Here is a 14,400-nt window from a genome sequence, read left to right as displayed (position 1 = left end):
GGGAGTAGGGGCGGAGAGGAGGGAAGAGGAGAACGGGGCGGAGAGGAGGGAAGAGGAGAACGGGGCGGAGGGGAGGGAAGAGGAGAGGAGGGAAGAGGAGTACGGAGAGGAGGGAAGAGGAGGGAGAGGAGAGAGGAGAGGAGAGGAGGGAAGAGGAGTACGGGGCGGAGAGGAGGGAAGAGGAGTACGGGGCGGAGAGGAGAGCGGAGGGAGGAAGAGGAGAACGGGGCGGAGAGGAGGAAGAGGGGAGGAGGGAAGGGGAGTACGGGGCGGGAGGGGAGGGAAGGGGAGTACGGGGCGGAGAGGTGGAAAGAGGAGAACGGAGAGGAGGAGAGCGGAGAGGAGGGAAGAGGAGAGCGGGGCGGAGAGGAGGGAAGAGGAGAGCGGGGCGGAGAGGAGAGGAGGGAAGAGGAGTACGGGGCGGAGAGGAGGGAAGAGGGAGTACGGGGCGGAGGGGAGGGAAGGGGAGAACGGGGCGGAGAGGTGGAAAGAGGAGAACGGGGCGGAGGGGAGGGAAGAGGAGAGCGGGGCGGAGAGTTAGACTTTATTTATTCCTGTGTCTTGGTAAAATAATAAATACGCAGCGTTACCAGGATCAGCTCCATGAGAAGGTTTCCCACATGCCAGAGTCTGTCTGGTCAAAACACACAGAACACACATCCATTATGCAGCCTCAGATTAGTCAGTGTCACAGGGTTGTGGGTCGGAGGCATCTGGGGGGGGGGGGGGGGGGTTGTGCTAGCAAAAAGGAGACCAGTGAAGAAGGGTACAACTACAGAGCAATGTTATTCACTCTTCAGGAGATGTTAATCACGTCAGAACCGAGGGGCTCAAATCCATACAGTTAGGGCCAAGGGGAAGGGGTAGCTCGTTACTTATTTGTGAGCGAATTGGGACCCGGTGTTAATAAAAGAGGATGAAATCCCAAATGGCACACTATTCCCACGAGTAGTGCACTATAAAGGAATAGGGTTCCATTTGGGACGCAGGCGACATCCAAAAGTGATGCTTCCAAACGTTTCAAAAGGTGTCTGTTGAAGGGGAGTCCAACCTCAGAGCAAACTCTTTTACTCTTCACCCAATCAGAATCACTTTTAGGAGCTGTCAATCAATCAGAATCTCTTTCAGACTTTTAGGAGCTGTCAATCAATCAGAATCTCTTTCAGACTTTTAGGAGCTGTCAATCAATCAGAATCTCTTTCAGACTTTTAGGAGCTGTCAATCAATCAGAATCTCTTTCAGACTTTTAGGAGCTGTCAATCAATCAGAATCTCTTTCAGACTTTTAGGAGCTGTCAATCAAACAAAGTGTCTGTCCATCAGAATAAGTAAGAGCAACATCAGACAGTCAGTTCATACATGTATTCTTGAAAAAAGCCCGGCGACCGTGCATCACGCTCATGCTCTGTGTTCTTGTTACGGTCAGTAACACTCAAACTGTACTTACCGGCAGTCTAGCGTGTTCTATGGCACTACCCTACGGGAAAGAGAGCAAGTAGGGGGTTCAAGGGTCATTTGGGAGTCGTCCCAAAAAAAGCAGTCCAAGGTCAAACCCCGCTTTCTCGATCTCGTCAAATCAAAAGTTTAACAGGTGTTATAGCAGTGCAGAGAAATTATTATGTTACTAGCTCCTAACAATCTAAAACTATTTAAAATGTAAGGGGGAATACATTTTTTAAAAGACAAGAAATCAAGAAGGGCGAATCGGATTAACAACCAAAGAAAGGACTAAGCATTAATAACTTGTAATCTATATACGTATATGAATATATAGAGAAGACAGACTGAGCTATGAACCCAGTACATAATAAATATGTAGTGACCCAGACCCTGATCCTAATCCAGATCCTGATCCAGATCCTGATCCAGATCCTGATTCAGACCCTGATCCAGACCCCGATTCTGATCCAGACCCCGATTCTGATCCAGACCCTGATCCAGACCCGGATTCTGATCCAGACCCTGATCCAGACCCGGATTCTGATCCAGACCCTGATCCAGACCCGGATTCTGATCCAGACCCCGATTCTGATCCAGACCCCGATTCTGATCCAGACCCGGATTCTGATCCAGACCCGGATTCTGATCCAGACCCGGATTCTGATCCAGACCCGGATCCAGACCCCGATTCAGATCCAGACCCTGATTCTGATCCAGACCCAGACCCTGATTCTGATCCAGACCCTGATTCTGATCCAGACCCTGATTCTGATCCAGACCCTGATTCTGATCCAGACCCTGATCCAGACCCTGATTCAGATCCTGATCCAGACCCCGATTCAGATCCAGACCCTGATTCTGACCCTGATCCAGACCCTGATTCAGATCCAGACCCTGATCCTGATCCAAATCCTGATCCAGACCCTGATCCAGACCCTGATCCAGACCCTGATCCAGACCCCGATTCTGATCCAGACCCTGATCCAGATCCTGATTCTGACCCAGACCCTGATCCAGACCCTGATTCAGATCCAGACCCTGATCCGAGACAAAGTAAGGAGATAGAGTGAGCTATGAATCCATTACATAATAAATATGTAGTGACCCAGATCCAGAACCAGACCAGGACACAGACCCGAGACAAAAGTAAACATTTAAGACAAGAACTCGCAAACACACTTTCACGTGCGTTAGTAGCAGAGGTCTTCACGGGTCCAACAGACCCGGAATTCAGAGATCAGAACCCGGGGCTTTTGTCTTTGATGTGGGTCGGGTCTGATACAAATGCCACGAGTCTCGGGTATGTGCAATTAAAATGTATTTACCAACTGGACCCGTCCTCTGTTCATTTAATGTGTGTGAGTCGATGAGAACTGCATGACCTTGTCATTCTTGTCTGCCAATGGCAACACAATAAAAAGTATAGCTTAAGTCCAGCTGAAAGTGGTTCTGGCTGCTTACGTCACGTGCGCTTCCTTCCGATGAGCGAGAGAGAGTAAAAGGAGTATTGGCCACTATGGGTTCGTAAAGACAGAGGCCTTTTCAGTAAAATGAAAGATAGAGGTGAAAGAGTATAGTGATCCTACAAGGGGAATGTCCTTTGGGACAAGTGTTAATGGGCAAAGATGAGAAAAACTTTGGCCTAATGGACTGTGTCCAAACTCGCTATTCAGGTTTGATGTCATTTTCAAACTTTTATTTATTTTTTCATCATCATCATCATCATCATCATCATCATCATCATCATCATTATTATTATTATTATTACCATTATTATTACCATTATTATTATCATCAGTTTCATCATCATCATCATCATAGGTCTATTTAATAATCTAATCCAGTTCTTTATATATGCAGAAATTGTTTATTTTCATTTTGTTGATACATGTTCAGTGGTTAAATTAAGATCGAACTGTCTTTTTAATTAGCATTAAAATAGGCATGCTGTATAATACATATCGCTGTCATTTGTTGTACAATTTTTTGCAATATTAGCCTGTTCAAAACTTCTCTAAAAGGTTTAAATCAGTTCTCTAGGCCTAAGCATATCTTCCTTAAATTCATATTTTTATATTAATATCATACAGTGGACCCCTGAGCCTATAAGCCTATACAGTTGAAGTCTGAAGTTTACATACACAGGTTGGAGTCATTAAAACTCATGTTTCTACCACACCACAAATTTCTTGTTAACAAACTATAGTTTTGGCAAGTCGGTTAGGACATCTACTTTGTGCATGACAAGTAATTTTTCCAACAATTGTTTACAGACAGATTATTTCACTTATATTTCACTGTACCACAATTCCAGTGGGTCAGAAGTTTACATACACTAAGTTGACTGTGCCTTTAAACAGCTTGGAAAATTCCAGAAAATTATGTCATGGCTTCAGAAGCTTCTGATTGACTCAAATGATGTATTTCAAGGCCTACCTTCAAACTCCGTGCCTCTTTGCTTGACATCATGGGAAAATCTAAAGAAATCAGCCAAGACCTAAATTATTTATTTTTTAAATTAAATAAAAAAGAAATAATTGTAGATCTCCACAAGTCTGGTTCATCCTTGGGAGCAATATCCAAACGCCTGAAGGTACCACATTCATCTGTACAAACAATAGTACGCAAGTATAAACACCATAGGACCACGCAGCCGTCATACCGCTCAGGAAGGAGACGCATTCTGTCTCCTAGAGATGAACGTACTTTAGAGCGAAAAGTGCAAATTAATCCCAGAACAGCAGCAAAAGACTTTGTGAAGATGCTGGAGTAAACAGATACACAAATACCTATATCCACAGTAAAACGAGTCCTATATCGACATAACCTGAAAGGCCGCTCAGCAAGGAAGAAGCCACTGCTCCAAAACCGCCATAAAAAAGCCAGACTACGGTTTGCAACTGCACATGGGGACAAAGATCGTACTTTTTGGAGAAATGTCCTCTGGTCTAATGAAACAAAAATATAACTGTTTGGCCAAAATGACCATCGTTATGTTTGGAGGAAAAAAAGGGGAGGCTTGCAAACCGAAGAACACCATCCCAACCGTGAAGCACGGGGGTGGCAGCATCATGTTGTGGGGGTGCTTTGCTGCAGGAGGGACTGGTGCACTTCACAAAAGATGGCATCATGAGGCAGGACAATAATATGGATATATTGAAGCAACATCTCAAGACATCAGTCAGGAAGTTAAAGCTTTGTCGCAAATGGGTCTTCCAAACGGACAATGACCCCAAGCATACTTCCAAAGTTGTGGCAAAATGGCTTAAGGACAACAAAGTCAAGGTATTGGAGTGGCCATCACAAATCCCTGACCTCAATCCTATAGAAAATGTGTGGGTAGAACTGAAAAAGCGTGTGTGAGCAAGGAGGCCTACAAACCTGACTCAGTTACACCAGCTCTGTCAGGAGGAATGGGCCAAAATTCACCCAACTTATTGTGGGAAGCTTGTGGAAGGCTACCCGAAACGTTTGACCGAAGTTAAACAATTTAAAGGCAATGCTACCAAATATTAATTGAGTGTGTGTAAACTTCTGACCCACTGGGAACGTGATTAAATAAATAAAAGCTGAAATAAATCATTCTCTCTACTATTATTCTGACATTTCACATTCTTAAAATAAAGTGGTGATCCTAACTGACCTAAAACAGGGAATGTTTACTAGGATTAAATGTCAGGAATTGTGAAAAACTGAGTTTAAATATATTTGGCTAAGGTGCAGTAAACTTCCTACATCAACTCTATACATGCAATTCCCTGATACATTTAGTGCTCAACTCTCCAACAGCTGAACCGTGAGGTGGACAATTATTGGTTTCTGTAAAAACCAATAAAACAATAGGCGATAAAGTTTTGAATATGCTTTATATCGAAACAACAAATAATTGTGTAATTTGTTAACCTCTCTGGCGCATGTGGGACGAATTCGTCCCACCTACGTAACAGCCACTGATATCCAGTGGTGCGATTTTTGAATCGTTAGAAATACTATTACTTCAATTTCTCAAACATATGACTATTTTACAGCTATTTAAAGACAAGAATCTCGTTAATCTAACCACACTGTCCGATTTCAAAAAGGCTTTACAACGAAAGCAAAACATTATGTCAGCAGAGTGCCCAGCCAGAAATAATCAGACACCCATTTTTCAAGCTAGCATATCATGTCACATAAACCCAAACCACAGCTAAATGCAGCACTAACCTTTTATGATCTTCATCAGATGACACACCTAGGACATTGTGTTATACAATACATGCATGTCTGTTCAATCAAGTTCATATTTATATCAAAAAACAGCTTTTTACATTAGCATGTGACGTTCAGAAAAAGCATAACCCCCGCAAACTTCCGGGGAATTTACTAACAGTTTGCTAAATTACTCACGATAAACGTTCACAAAAAGCATAACAATTATTTTAAGAATTATAGATACATTACTCCTCTATGCACTCGATATCTCCGATTTTAAAATAGCTTTTCGGATGAAGCACATTTTGCAATAATCTAAGTACATAGCCCGGCATTACAGGGCTAGCTATTTAGATACCCACCCAGGTCAGCCTCCACCAAAATCACATTTCCTATAAGAAAAATGTTCTTACCTTGCTTGTTCTTCGTCAGAATACACTGCCAGGACTTCTACTTCAATAACAAATGTTGGTTTGGTCCCAAATAATCCATCGTTATGTTCCATCAGCGACGTTTTGTTCGTGAGTTCTAGACACTATCAGAATGCTACATCACGGTCTCGCGCATGGCGCATTGGCGTGACAAAAAACGTCTAAATATTCCATTACCGTACTTCGAAGCATGTCAACCGCTGTTTAAAACCAATTTTTATGCCATTTATCTCGTAGAAAAGCGATAATATTCCGACCGGGAATATGCATTGAGCCTAAACAGCCGAATTAAATTTCTCCTCAGGAGCGAATCGTGCACGCGCCTCATTCAAAGGTCCTCTGATCCGCCACTTACCAAAGGCGATAATGTGTTTCAGCCTGAGGCTGCCTCGTCAACCTTCAGGTATTTCCCGGGTTCTGAGAGCCTATCGGAGCCCTGGGAATTGTCACGTTACAGCTAAGATCCTTACTTTTCAATAAACAGATGCAAGACGCACGACTCCTTGTCAGACAGGGTACTTCCTGCATGAAACCTTGTCAGGTTTTTGCCTGCCATAGGAGTTCTGTTATACTCACAGACACCATTCAAACAGTTTTAGAAAATTCAGTGTTTTCTATCCAAACCTGAACAATAATATGCATATTCTAGCTTCTGAGTTGGTGTAGGAGGCAGTTAAAAATGGGCACATATTTTTTCCAAAATTCTCAATACTGCCCCCTAGGCCAAACAGGTTAAAGGCAGTTTTTTAACAACACCTAACTATGGATAATTTAATCTCTCATTTATTAATGGCAGAGCCCCGTTGGAGGTTTCTCTCTCTTTCTTTCTACTCTCGGATCTGAACGGGTCTCTCAGATCCGATCCAGCACGGGTCTGTTTGGGTTTGTTTTTCCACGGGACTTTTCAAAACGGGTCTGACTGTCCCTCGGGTCCATTCGGGTCTCTGTAACGGGTCTGACTGTCCTCGGGTCCATTCGGGTCTCTGTAACGGGTCTGACTGTCCTCGGGTCCATTCGGGTCTCTGTAACGGGTCTGACTGTCCTCGGGTCCATTCGGGTCTCTGTAACGGGTCTGACTGTCCTCGGGTCCATTCGGGTCTCTGTAACGGGTCTGACTGTCCTCGGGTCCATTCGGGTCTCTGTAACGGGTCTCAGCAACAAACAAAAAAATATATACATTATGCATATCGGGTCGGGTGGAAAAGCCACAGATCCATTTCGGAATGGGTCTAACTTTTTGGACCTGTGAAGACCTCTAGAGCAAAGCAGCTATGCCATCTCTCTCCGTAACAGTTGTCATGGTGACCTCTCTCTCGCTCTCTCTCTCTCTCTCTCTCTGTGTGTAACAGTTGTCATGGTGATCGCTCTCTCCGTAACAGTTGTCATGGTGATCTCTCTCTCCGCAAGAGTTGCCATGGTGATCTCGCTCTCTCTCCGAAACAGTTGCCATGGTGATCTCGCTCTCTCTCCGTAACAGTTGCCATGGTGATCTCGCTCTCTCCGTAACAGTTGCCATGGTGATCTCGCTCTCTCTCCGTAACAGTTGTCATGGTGATCTCTCTCTCTCTCTCTCCGTAACAGTTGCCATGGTGATCTCTCTCTCTCTCTCTCCCTCCGTAACAGTTGTCATGGTGATCTCTCTCTCCGTAACAGTTGTCATGGTGATCTCTCTCTCTCTCTCGCCGTAACAGTAGTCATGGCGACCTCTCTCTCCCTCTCTCTGTAACAGTTGTCATGGTGATCTCTCTCGCTCTCTCTGTAACAGTTGTCATGGTGACCTCTCTCTCGCTCTCTCTGTAACAGTTGCCATGGTGATCGCTCTCTCCGTAACAGTTGCCATGGTGATCGCTCTCTCCGTAACAGTTGCCATGGTGATCTCTCTCTCCCCCCGTAAGAGTTGCCATGGTGATCTCTCGCACTCTCCGTAACAGTTGTCATGGTGATCTCTCTCTCTCTCTCCGTAACAGTAGTCATGGTGACCTCTCTCTCTGTAACAGTTGTCATGGTGATCGCTCTCTCCGTAACAGTTGTCATGGTGATCTCTCTCTCTCCGTAACAGTTGTCATGGTGATCTCTCTCTCTCCGTAACAGTTGTCGATGGGTCCGTTTTGGATCAGTGTGTTTATGAGCTCTCTGTGTGTGTGTGTGTGTGTGTGTGTTATGAGCCATCTCTGTGTGTGTGTCACATGACCTCGTCATAATAACCAGCGCGGGACAATGCCAAGGCTGTACCATTTCTCCTCTTAAAAAGGGTGTGTATGTTTACGGGTCTTTACGAGCTGGCTCGGAGCGTGTGTGAGTGTCACGGGGGTCAGGGGTCAAGACATAGGCACCAGAAAGGTCAGCCTAAAGCGTCAAAGACCTACTTCCCAGCGTGAGACCCATAATGCCAGCGTTGTACCGCAGTTTTACAGATTTTTCCTGTTGAATGGGACCCTCAGCGTGGTGCCTCTCTCAACTCTCCTCCTCAGAGGTCAGATTAGGTGAAAGGGGAATGACAAAATAGAAAAGGAGAGGGAGAAGAGGCAAGGGGGAAGAGGTAGGGTTTTTTTTAGTGTTAGATATTACTACACTGTCAGAGCTAGAAACACAAGCATTACGCTGCACCTGTGATAACATCCGCAAATCTGTGTACGCGACCAATAACATTAGATTTTAACAAGGGTTAGGAGAGAGGAGGAGAAGAGAGGTGATGGAGAAAGCTTTATCCCAGTAAATGACCTCCTGAAGCTTGTATCTCTTAACACGACCGTGACCCTGCTGTAACCAACGGTTACACCACAACATATTATGGACCATTCCAGGAATGTTCTAGAGTGTCTCGTTTAGCTCCATGGCACCTGAGACAACTGAGCTGGTTGTTAGAAGCGCTGGCCGCGAGGCTGTACTGGGTAGAGAGGAACCAGGCTCTGAGGGGTGACCAGTCCTCTACTGACTGGTTCCTCTGGTCTACCCAGTACAGCCAGTAGAGGACTGGTCACCCCTCAGAGCCTGGTTCCTCTGGTCTACCCAGTACAGCCAGTAGAGGACTGGTCACCCCTCAGAGCCTGGTTCCTCTGGTCTACCCAGTACAGTCAGTAGAGGACTGGTCACCCCTCAGAGCCTGGTTCCTCTCTACCCAGTACAGCCAGTAGAGGACTGGTCACCCCTCAGAGCCTGGTTCCTCTGGTCTACCCAGTACAGTCAGTAGAGGACTGGTCACCCCTCAGAGCCTGGTTCCTCTCTACCCAGTACAGTCAGTAGAGGACTGGTCACCCCTCAGAGCCTGGTTCCTCTGGTCTACCCAGTACAGTCAGTAGAGGACTGGTCACCCCTCAGAGCCTGGTTCCTCTGGTCTACCCAGTACAGTCAGTAGAGGACTGGTCACCCCTCAGAGCCTGGTTCCTCTCTACCCAGTACAGTCAGTAGAGGACTGGTCACCCCTCAGAGCCTGGTTCCTCTCTACCCAGTACAGTCAGTAGAGGACTGGTCACCCCTCAGAGCCTGGTTCCTCTCTACCCAGTACAGTCAGTAGAGGACTGGTCACCCCTCAGAGCCTGGTTCCTCTCTACCCAGTACAGTCAGTAGAGGACTGGTCACCCCTCAGAGCCTGGTTCCTCTCTACCCAGTACAGTCAGTAGTGGACTGGTCACCCCTCAGAGCCTGGTTCCTCTCTACCCAGTACAGCCAGTAGAGGACTGGTCACCCCTCAGAGCCTGGTTCCTCTCTACCCAGTACAGCCAGTAGAGGACTGGTCACCCCTCAGAGCCTGGTTCCTCTCTACCCAGTACAGTCAGTAGAGGACTGGTCACCCCTCAGAGCCTGGTTCCTCTCTACCCAGTACAGTCAGTAGTGGACTGGTCACCCCTCAGAGCCTGGTTCCTCTCTACCCAGTACAGCCAGTAGAGGACTGGTCACCCCTCAGAGCCTGGTTCCTCTCTACCCAGTACAGCCAGTAGAGGACTGGTCACCCCTCAGAGCCTGGTTCCTCTCTACCCAGTACAGCCAGTAGAGGACTGGTCACCCCTCAGAGCCTGGTTCCTCTCTACCCAGTACAGTCAGTAGAGGACTGGTCACCCCTCAGAGCCTGGTTCCTCTCTACCCAGTACAGTCAGTAGTGGACTGGTCACCCCTCAGAGCCTGGTTCCTCTCTACCCAGTACAGCCAGTAGAGGACTGGTCACCCCTCAGAGCCTGGTTCCTCTCTACCCAGTACAGCCAGTAGAGGACTGGTCACCCCTCAGAGCCTGGTTCCTCTCTACCCAGTACAGTCAGTAGAGGACTGGTCACCCCTCAGAGCCTGGTTCCTCTCTACCCAGTACAGTCAGTAGAGGACTGGTCACCCCTCAGAGCCTGGTTCCTCTCTACCCAGTACAGCCAGTAGAGGACTGGTCACCCCTCAGAGCCTGGTTCCTCTCTACCCAGTACAGTCAGTAGAGGACTGGTCACCCCTCAGAGCCTGGTTCCTCTCTACCCAGTACAGTCAGTAGAGGACTGGTCACCCCTCAGAGCCTGGTTCCTCTCTACCCAGTACAGCCAGTAGAGGACTGGTCACCCCTCAGAGCCTGGTTCCTCTCTACCCAGTACAGCCAGTAGAGGACTGGTCACCCCTCAGAGCCTGGTTCCTCTCTACCCAGTACAGTCAGTAGAGGACTGGTCACCCCTCAGAGCCTGGTTCCTCTCTACCCAGTACAGTCAGTAGTGGACTGGTCACCCCTCAGAGCCTGGTTCCTCTCTACCCAGTACAGCCAGTAGAGGACTGGTCACCCCTCAGAGCCTGGTTCCTCTCTACCCAGTACAGCCAGTAGAGGACTGGTCACCCCTCAGAGCCTGGTTCCTCTCTACCCAGTACAGTCAGTAGAGGACTGGTCACCCCCTCAGAGCCTGGTTCCTCTCTACCCAGTACAGTCAGTAGAGGACTGGTCACCCCTCAGAGCCTGGTTCCTCTCTACCCAGTACAGCCAGTAGAGGACTGGTCACCCCCTCAGAGCCTGGTTCCTCTCTACCCAGTACAGTCAGTAGAGGACTGGTCACCCCTCAGAGCCTGGTTCCTCTCTACCCAGTACAGTCAGTAGAGGACTGGTCACCCCTCAGAGCCTGGTTCCTCTCTACCCAGTACAGCCAGTAGAGGACTGGTCACCCCTCAGAGCCTGGTTCCTCTGGTCTACCCAGTACAGCCAGTAGAGGACTGGTCACCCCTCAGAGCCTGGTTCCTCTCTACCCAGTACAGCCAGTAGAGGACTGGTCACCCCTCAGAGCCTGGTTCCTCTGGTCTACCCAGTACAGCCAGTAGAGGACTGGTCACCCCTCAGAGCCTGGTTCCTCTCTACCCAGTACAGCCAGTAGAGGACTGGTCACCCCTCAGAGCCTGGTTCCTCTCTACCCAGTACAGCCAGTAGAGGACTGGTCACCCCTCAGAGCCTGGTTCCTCTCTACCCAGTACAGTCAGTAGAGGACTGGTCACCCCTCAGAGCCTGGTTCCTCTGGTCTACCCAGTACAGCCAGTAGAGGACTGGTCACCCCTCAGAGCCTGGTTCCTCTCTACCCAGTACAGCCAGTAGAGGACTGGTCACCCCTCAGAGCCTGGTTCCTCTGGTCTACCCAGTACAGCCAGTAGAGGACTGGTCACCCCTCAGAGCCTGGTTCCTCTGGTCTACCCAGTACAGCCAGTAGAGGACTGGTCACCCCTCAGAGCCTGGTTCCTCTCTACCCAGTACAGTCAGTAGAGGACTGGTCACCCCTCAGAGCCTGGTTCCTCTCTACCCAGTACAGTCAGTAGAGGACTGGTCACCCCTCAGAGCCTGGTTCCTCTCTACCCAGTACAGCCAGTAGAGGACTGGTCACCCCTCAGAGCCTGGTTCCTCTCTACCCAGTACAGCCAGTAGAGGACTGGTCACCCCTCAGAGCCTGGTTCCTCTCTACCCAGTACAGTCAGTAGTGGACTGGTCACCCCTCAGAGCCTGGTTCCTCTCTACCCAGTACAGTCAGTAGAGGACTGGTCACCCCTCAGAGCCTGGTTCCTCTCTACCCAGTACAGTCAGTAGAGGACTGGTCACCCCTCAGAGCCTGGTTCCTCTCTACCCAGTACAGCCAGTAGTGGACTGGTCACCCCTCAGAGCCTGGTTCCTCTCTACCCAGTACAGTCAGTAGAGGACTGGTCACCCCTCAGAGCCTGGTTCCTCTCTACCCAGTACAGTCAGTAGAGGACTGGTCACCCCTCAGAGCCTGGTTCCTCTCTACCCAGTACAGCCAGTAGAGGACTGGTCACCCCTCAGAGCCTGGTTCCTCTGGTCTACCCAGTACAGCCAGTAGAGGACTGGTCACCCCTCAGAGCCTGGTTCCTCTCTACCCAGTACAGCCAGTAGAGGACTGGTCACCCCTCAGAGCCTGGTTCCTCTGGTCTACCCAGTACAGCCAGTAGAGGACTGGTCACCCTCAGAGCCTGGTTCCTCTCTACCCAGTACAGCCAGTAGAGGACTGGTCACCCCTCAGAGCCTGGTTCCTCTCTACCCAGTACAGCCAGTAGAGGACTGGTCACCCCTCAGAGCCTGGTTCCTCTCTACCCAGTACAGTCAGTAGAGGACTGGTCACCCCTCAGAGCCTGGTTCCTCTGGTCTACCCAGTACAGCCAGTAGAGGACTGGTCACCCCTCAGAGCCTGGTTCCTCTCTACCCAGTACAGCCAGTAGAGGACTGGTCACCCCTCAGAGCCTGGTTCCTCTGGTCTACCCAGTACAGCCAGTAGAGGACTGGTCACCCCTCAGAGCCTGGTTCCTCTGGTCTACCCAGTACAGCCAGTAGAGGACTGGTCACCCCTCAGAGCCTGGTTCCTCTCTACCCAGTACAGTCAGTAGAGGACTGGTCACCCCTCAGAGCCTGGTTCCTCTCTACCCAGTACAGTCAGTAGAGGACTGGTCACCCCTCAGAGCCTGGTTCCTCTCTACCCAGTACAGCCAGTAGAGGACTGGTCACCCCTCAGAGCCTGGTTCCTCTCTACCCAGTACAGCCAGTAGAGGACTGGTCACCCCTCAGAGCCTGGTTCCTCTCTACCCAGTACAGTCAGTAGTGGACTGGTCACCCCTCAGAGCCTGGTTCCTCTCTACCCAGTACAGTCAGTAGAGGACTGGTCACCCCTCAGAGCCTGGTTCCTCTCTACCCAGTACAGTCAGTAGAGGACTGGTCACCCCTCAGAGCCTGGTTCCTCTCTACCCAGTACAGCCAGTAGAGGACTGGTCACCCCTCAGAGCCTGGTTCCTCTCTACCCAGTACAGTCAGTAGTGGACTGGTCACCCCTCAGAGCCTGGTTCCTCTCTACCCAGTACAGCCAGTAGAGGACTGGTCACCCCTCAGAGCCTGGTTCCTCTCTACCCAGTACAGCCAGTAGAGGACTGGTCACCCCTCAGAGCCTGGTTCCTCTCTACCCAGTACAGTCAGTAGTGGACTGGTCACCCCTCAGAGCCTGGTTCCTCTCTACCCAGTACAGTCAGTAGAGGACTGGTCACCCCTCAGAGCCTGGTTCCTCTCTACCCTAGACAGTTTTTTCCTCCGTGGTTTTACTCCTCATTTGCTCTTCGAGATCTGTAAAGGCCTTTATAAAATTCATTTGATTGATTCATTTATACTGACCAGCAGGTGTGTGTATGTGAGATGCTAACCCGCCAGGTGTGTAAAGTAGAGGTCGACCGATTAATCAGAATGGCCGATTAATTAGGGCCGATTTCAAGTTTTCATAACAATCGGTAATCGGTATTTTTGGCCACCGATTTGCCGATTTTTTATTTGTAATGTTTTTTTGGTATTTTTTTAACCTTTATTTAACTAGGCAAGTCAGTTAAGAACAAACTCTTATTTACAATGAAGGCCTAGGAACAGTGGGTTAACTGCCTTGTTCAGGGGCAGAACGACAGATTTTTACCTTGTCAGCTTGGGGATGCAACCTTATGTTAACTAGCCCAACGCTCTAACCACCTGCTTTACGTTGCCAAGGTAAGTTGCTAGCTAGCATTAAACTTATCTTATAAAAAAACAATCAATCAATCATAAACACTAGTTAAACTAGTAATATCATCAACCATGTGTAGTTATCTAGCCTGTCCTGCATATAATCGATGCGGTGCGCATTCGCGAAAAAGGACCGTCTTTGCTCCGACGTGTACCTAACCATAAACAATGTCTTTCTTAAAATCAATACACAAGTATATATTTTTAAACCTGCATATTTAGTTAATATTGCCTGCTAACATGAATTTCTTTTAACTAGGGAAAATGTGTCACTTCTCTTGCAAACAGAGTCAGGGTATATGCAGCAGTTTGGGCCGCCTGGCTTGTTGCGAACTGTGAAGACTATTCTTCCTAACAA

General features: G+C 48.6%; 1 protein-coding gene across 1 annotated transcript in view; it reads right to left on the bottom strand.

Annotated features, from left to right (window-relative positions):
* Positions 1–791: 791 nt before the first annotated feature.
* LOC115183220 (exocyst complex component 6B) overlaps positions 792–14,400 on the bottom strand; it is a 33,098-nt gene continuing 19,489 nt past the window's right edge. The window contains exon 7 of the mRNA XM_029744555.1: positions 792–1,476. Within this exon, the coding sequence (XP_029600415.1) occupies positions 1,432–1,476 (45 nt within the window). The 3' untranslated portion in view covers positions 792–1,431. The remainder of the gene's footprint in view (positions 1,477–14,400) is intronic.

Source organism: Salmo trutta, unplaced genomic scaffold (assembly GCF_901001165.1).
Source record: "Salmo trutta unplaced genomic scaffold, fSalTru1.1, whole genome shotgun sequence".
Classification (NCBI taxonomy): domain Eukaryota; kingdom Metazoa; phylum Chordata; class Actinopteri; order Salmoniformes; family Salmonidae; genus Salmo; species Salmo trutta.
Note: the sequence above shows the minus strand (reverse complement) of the source record. Positions and strands in the feature narration are given on the sequence as shown.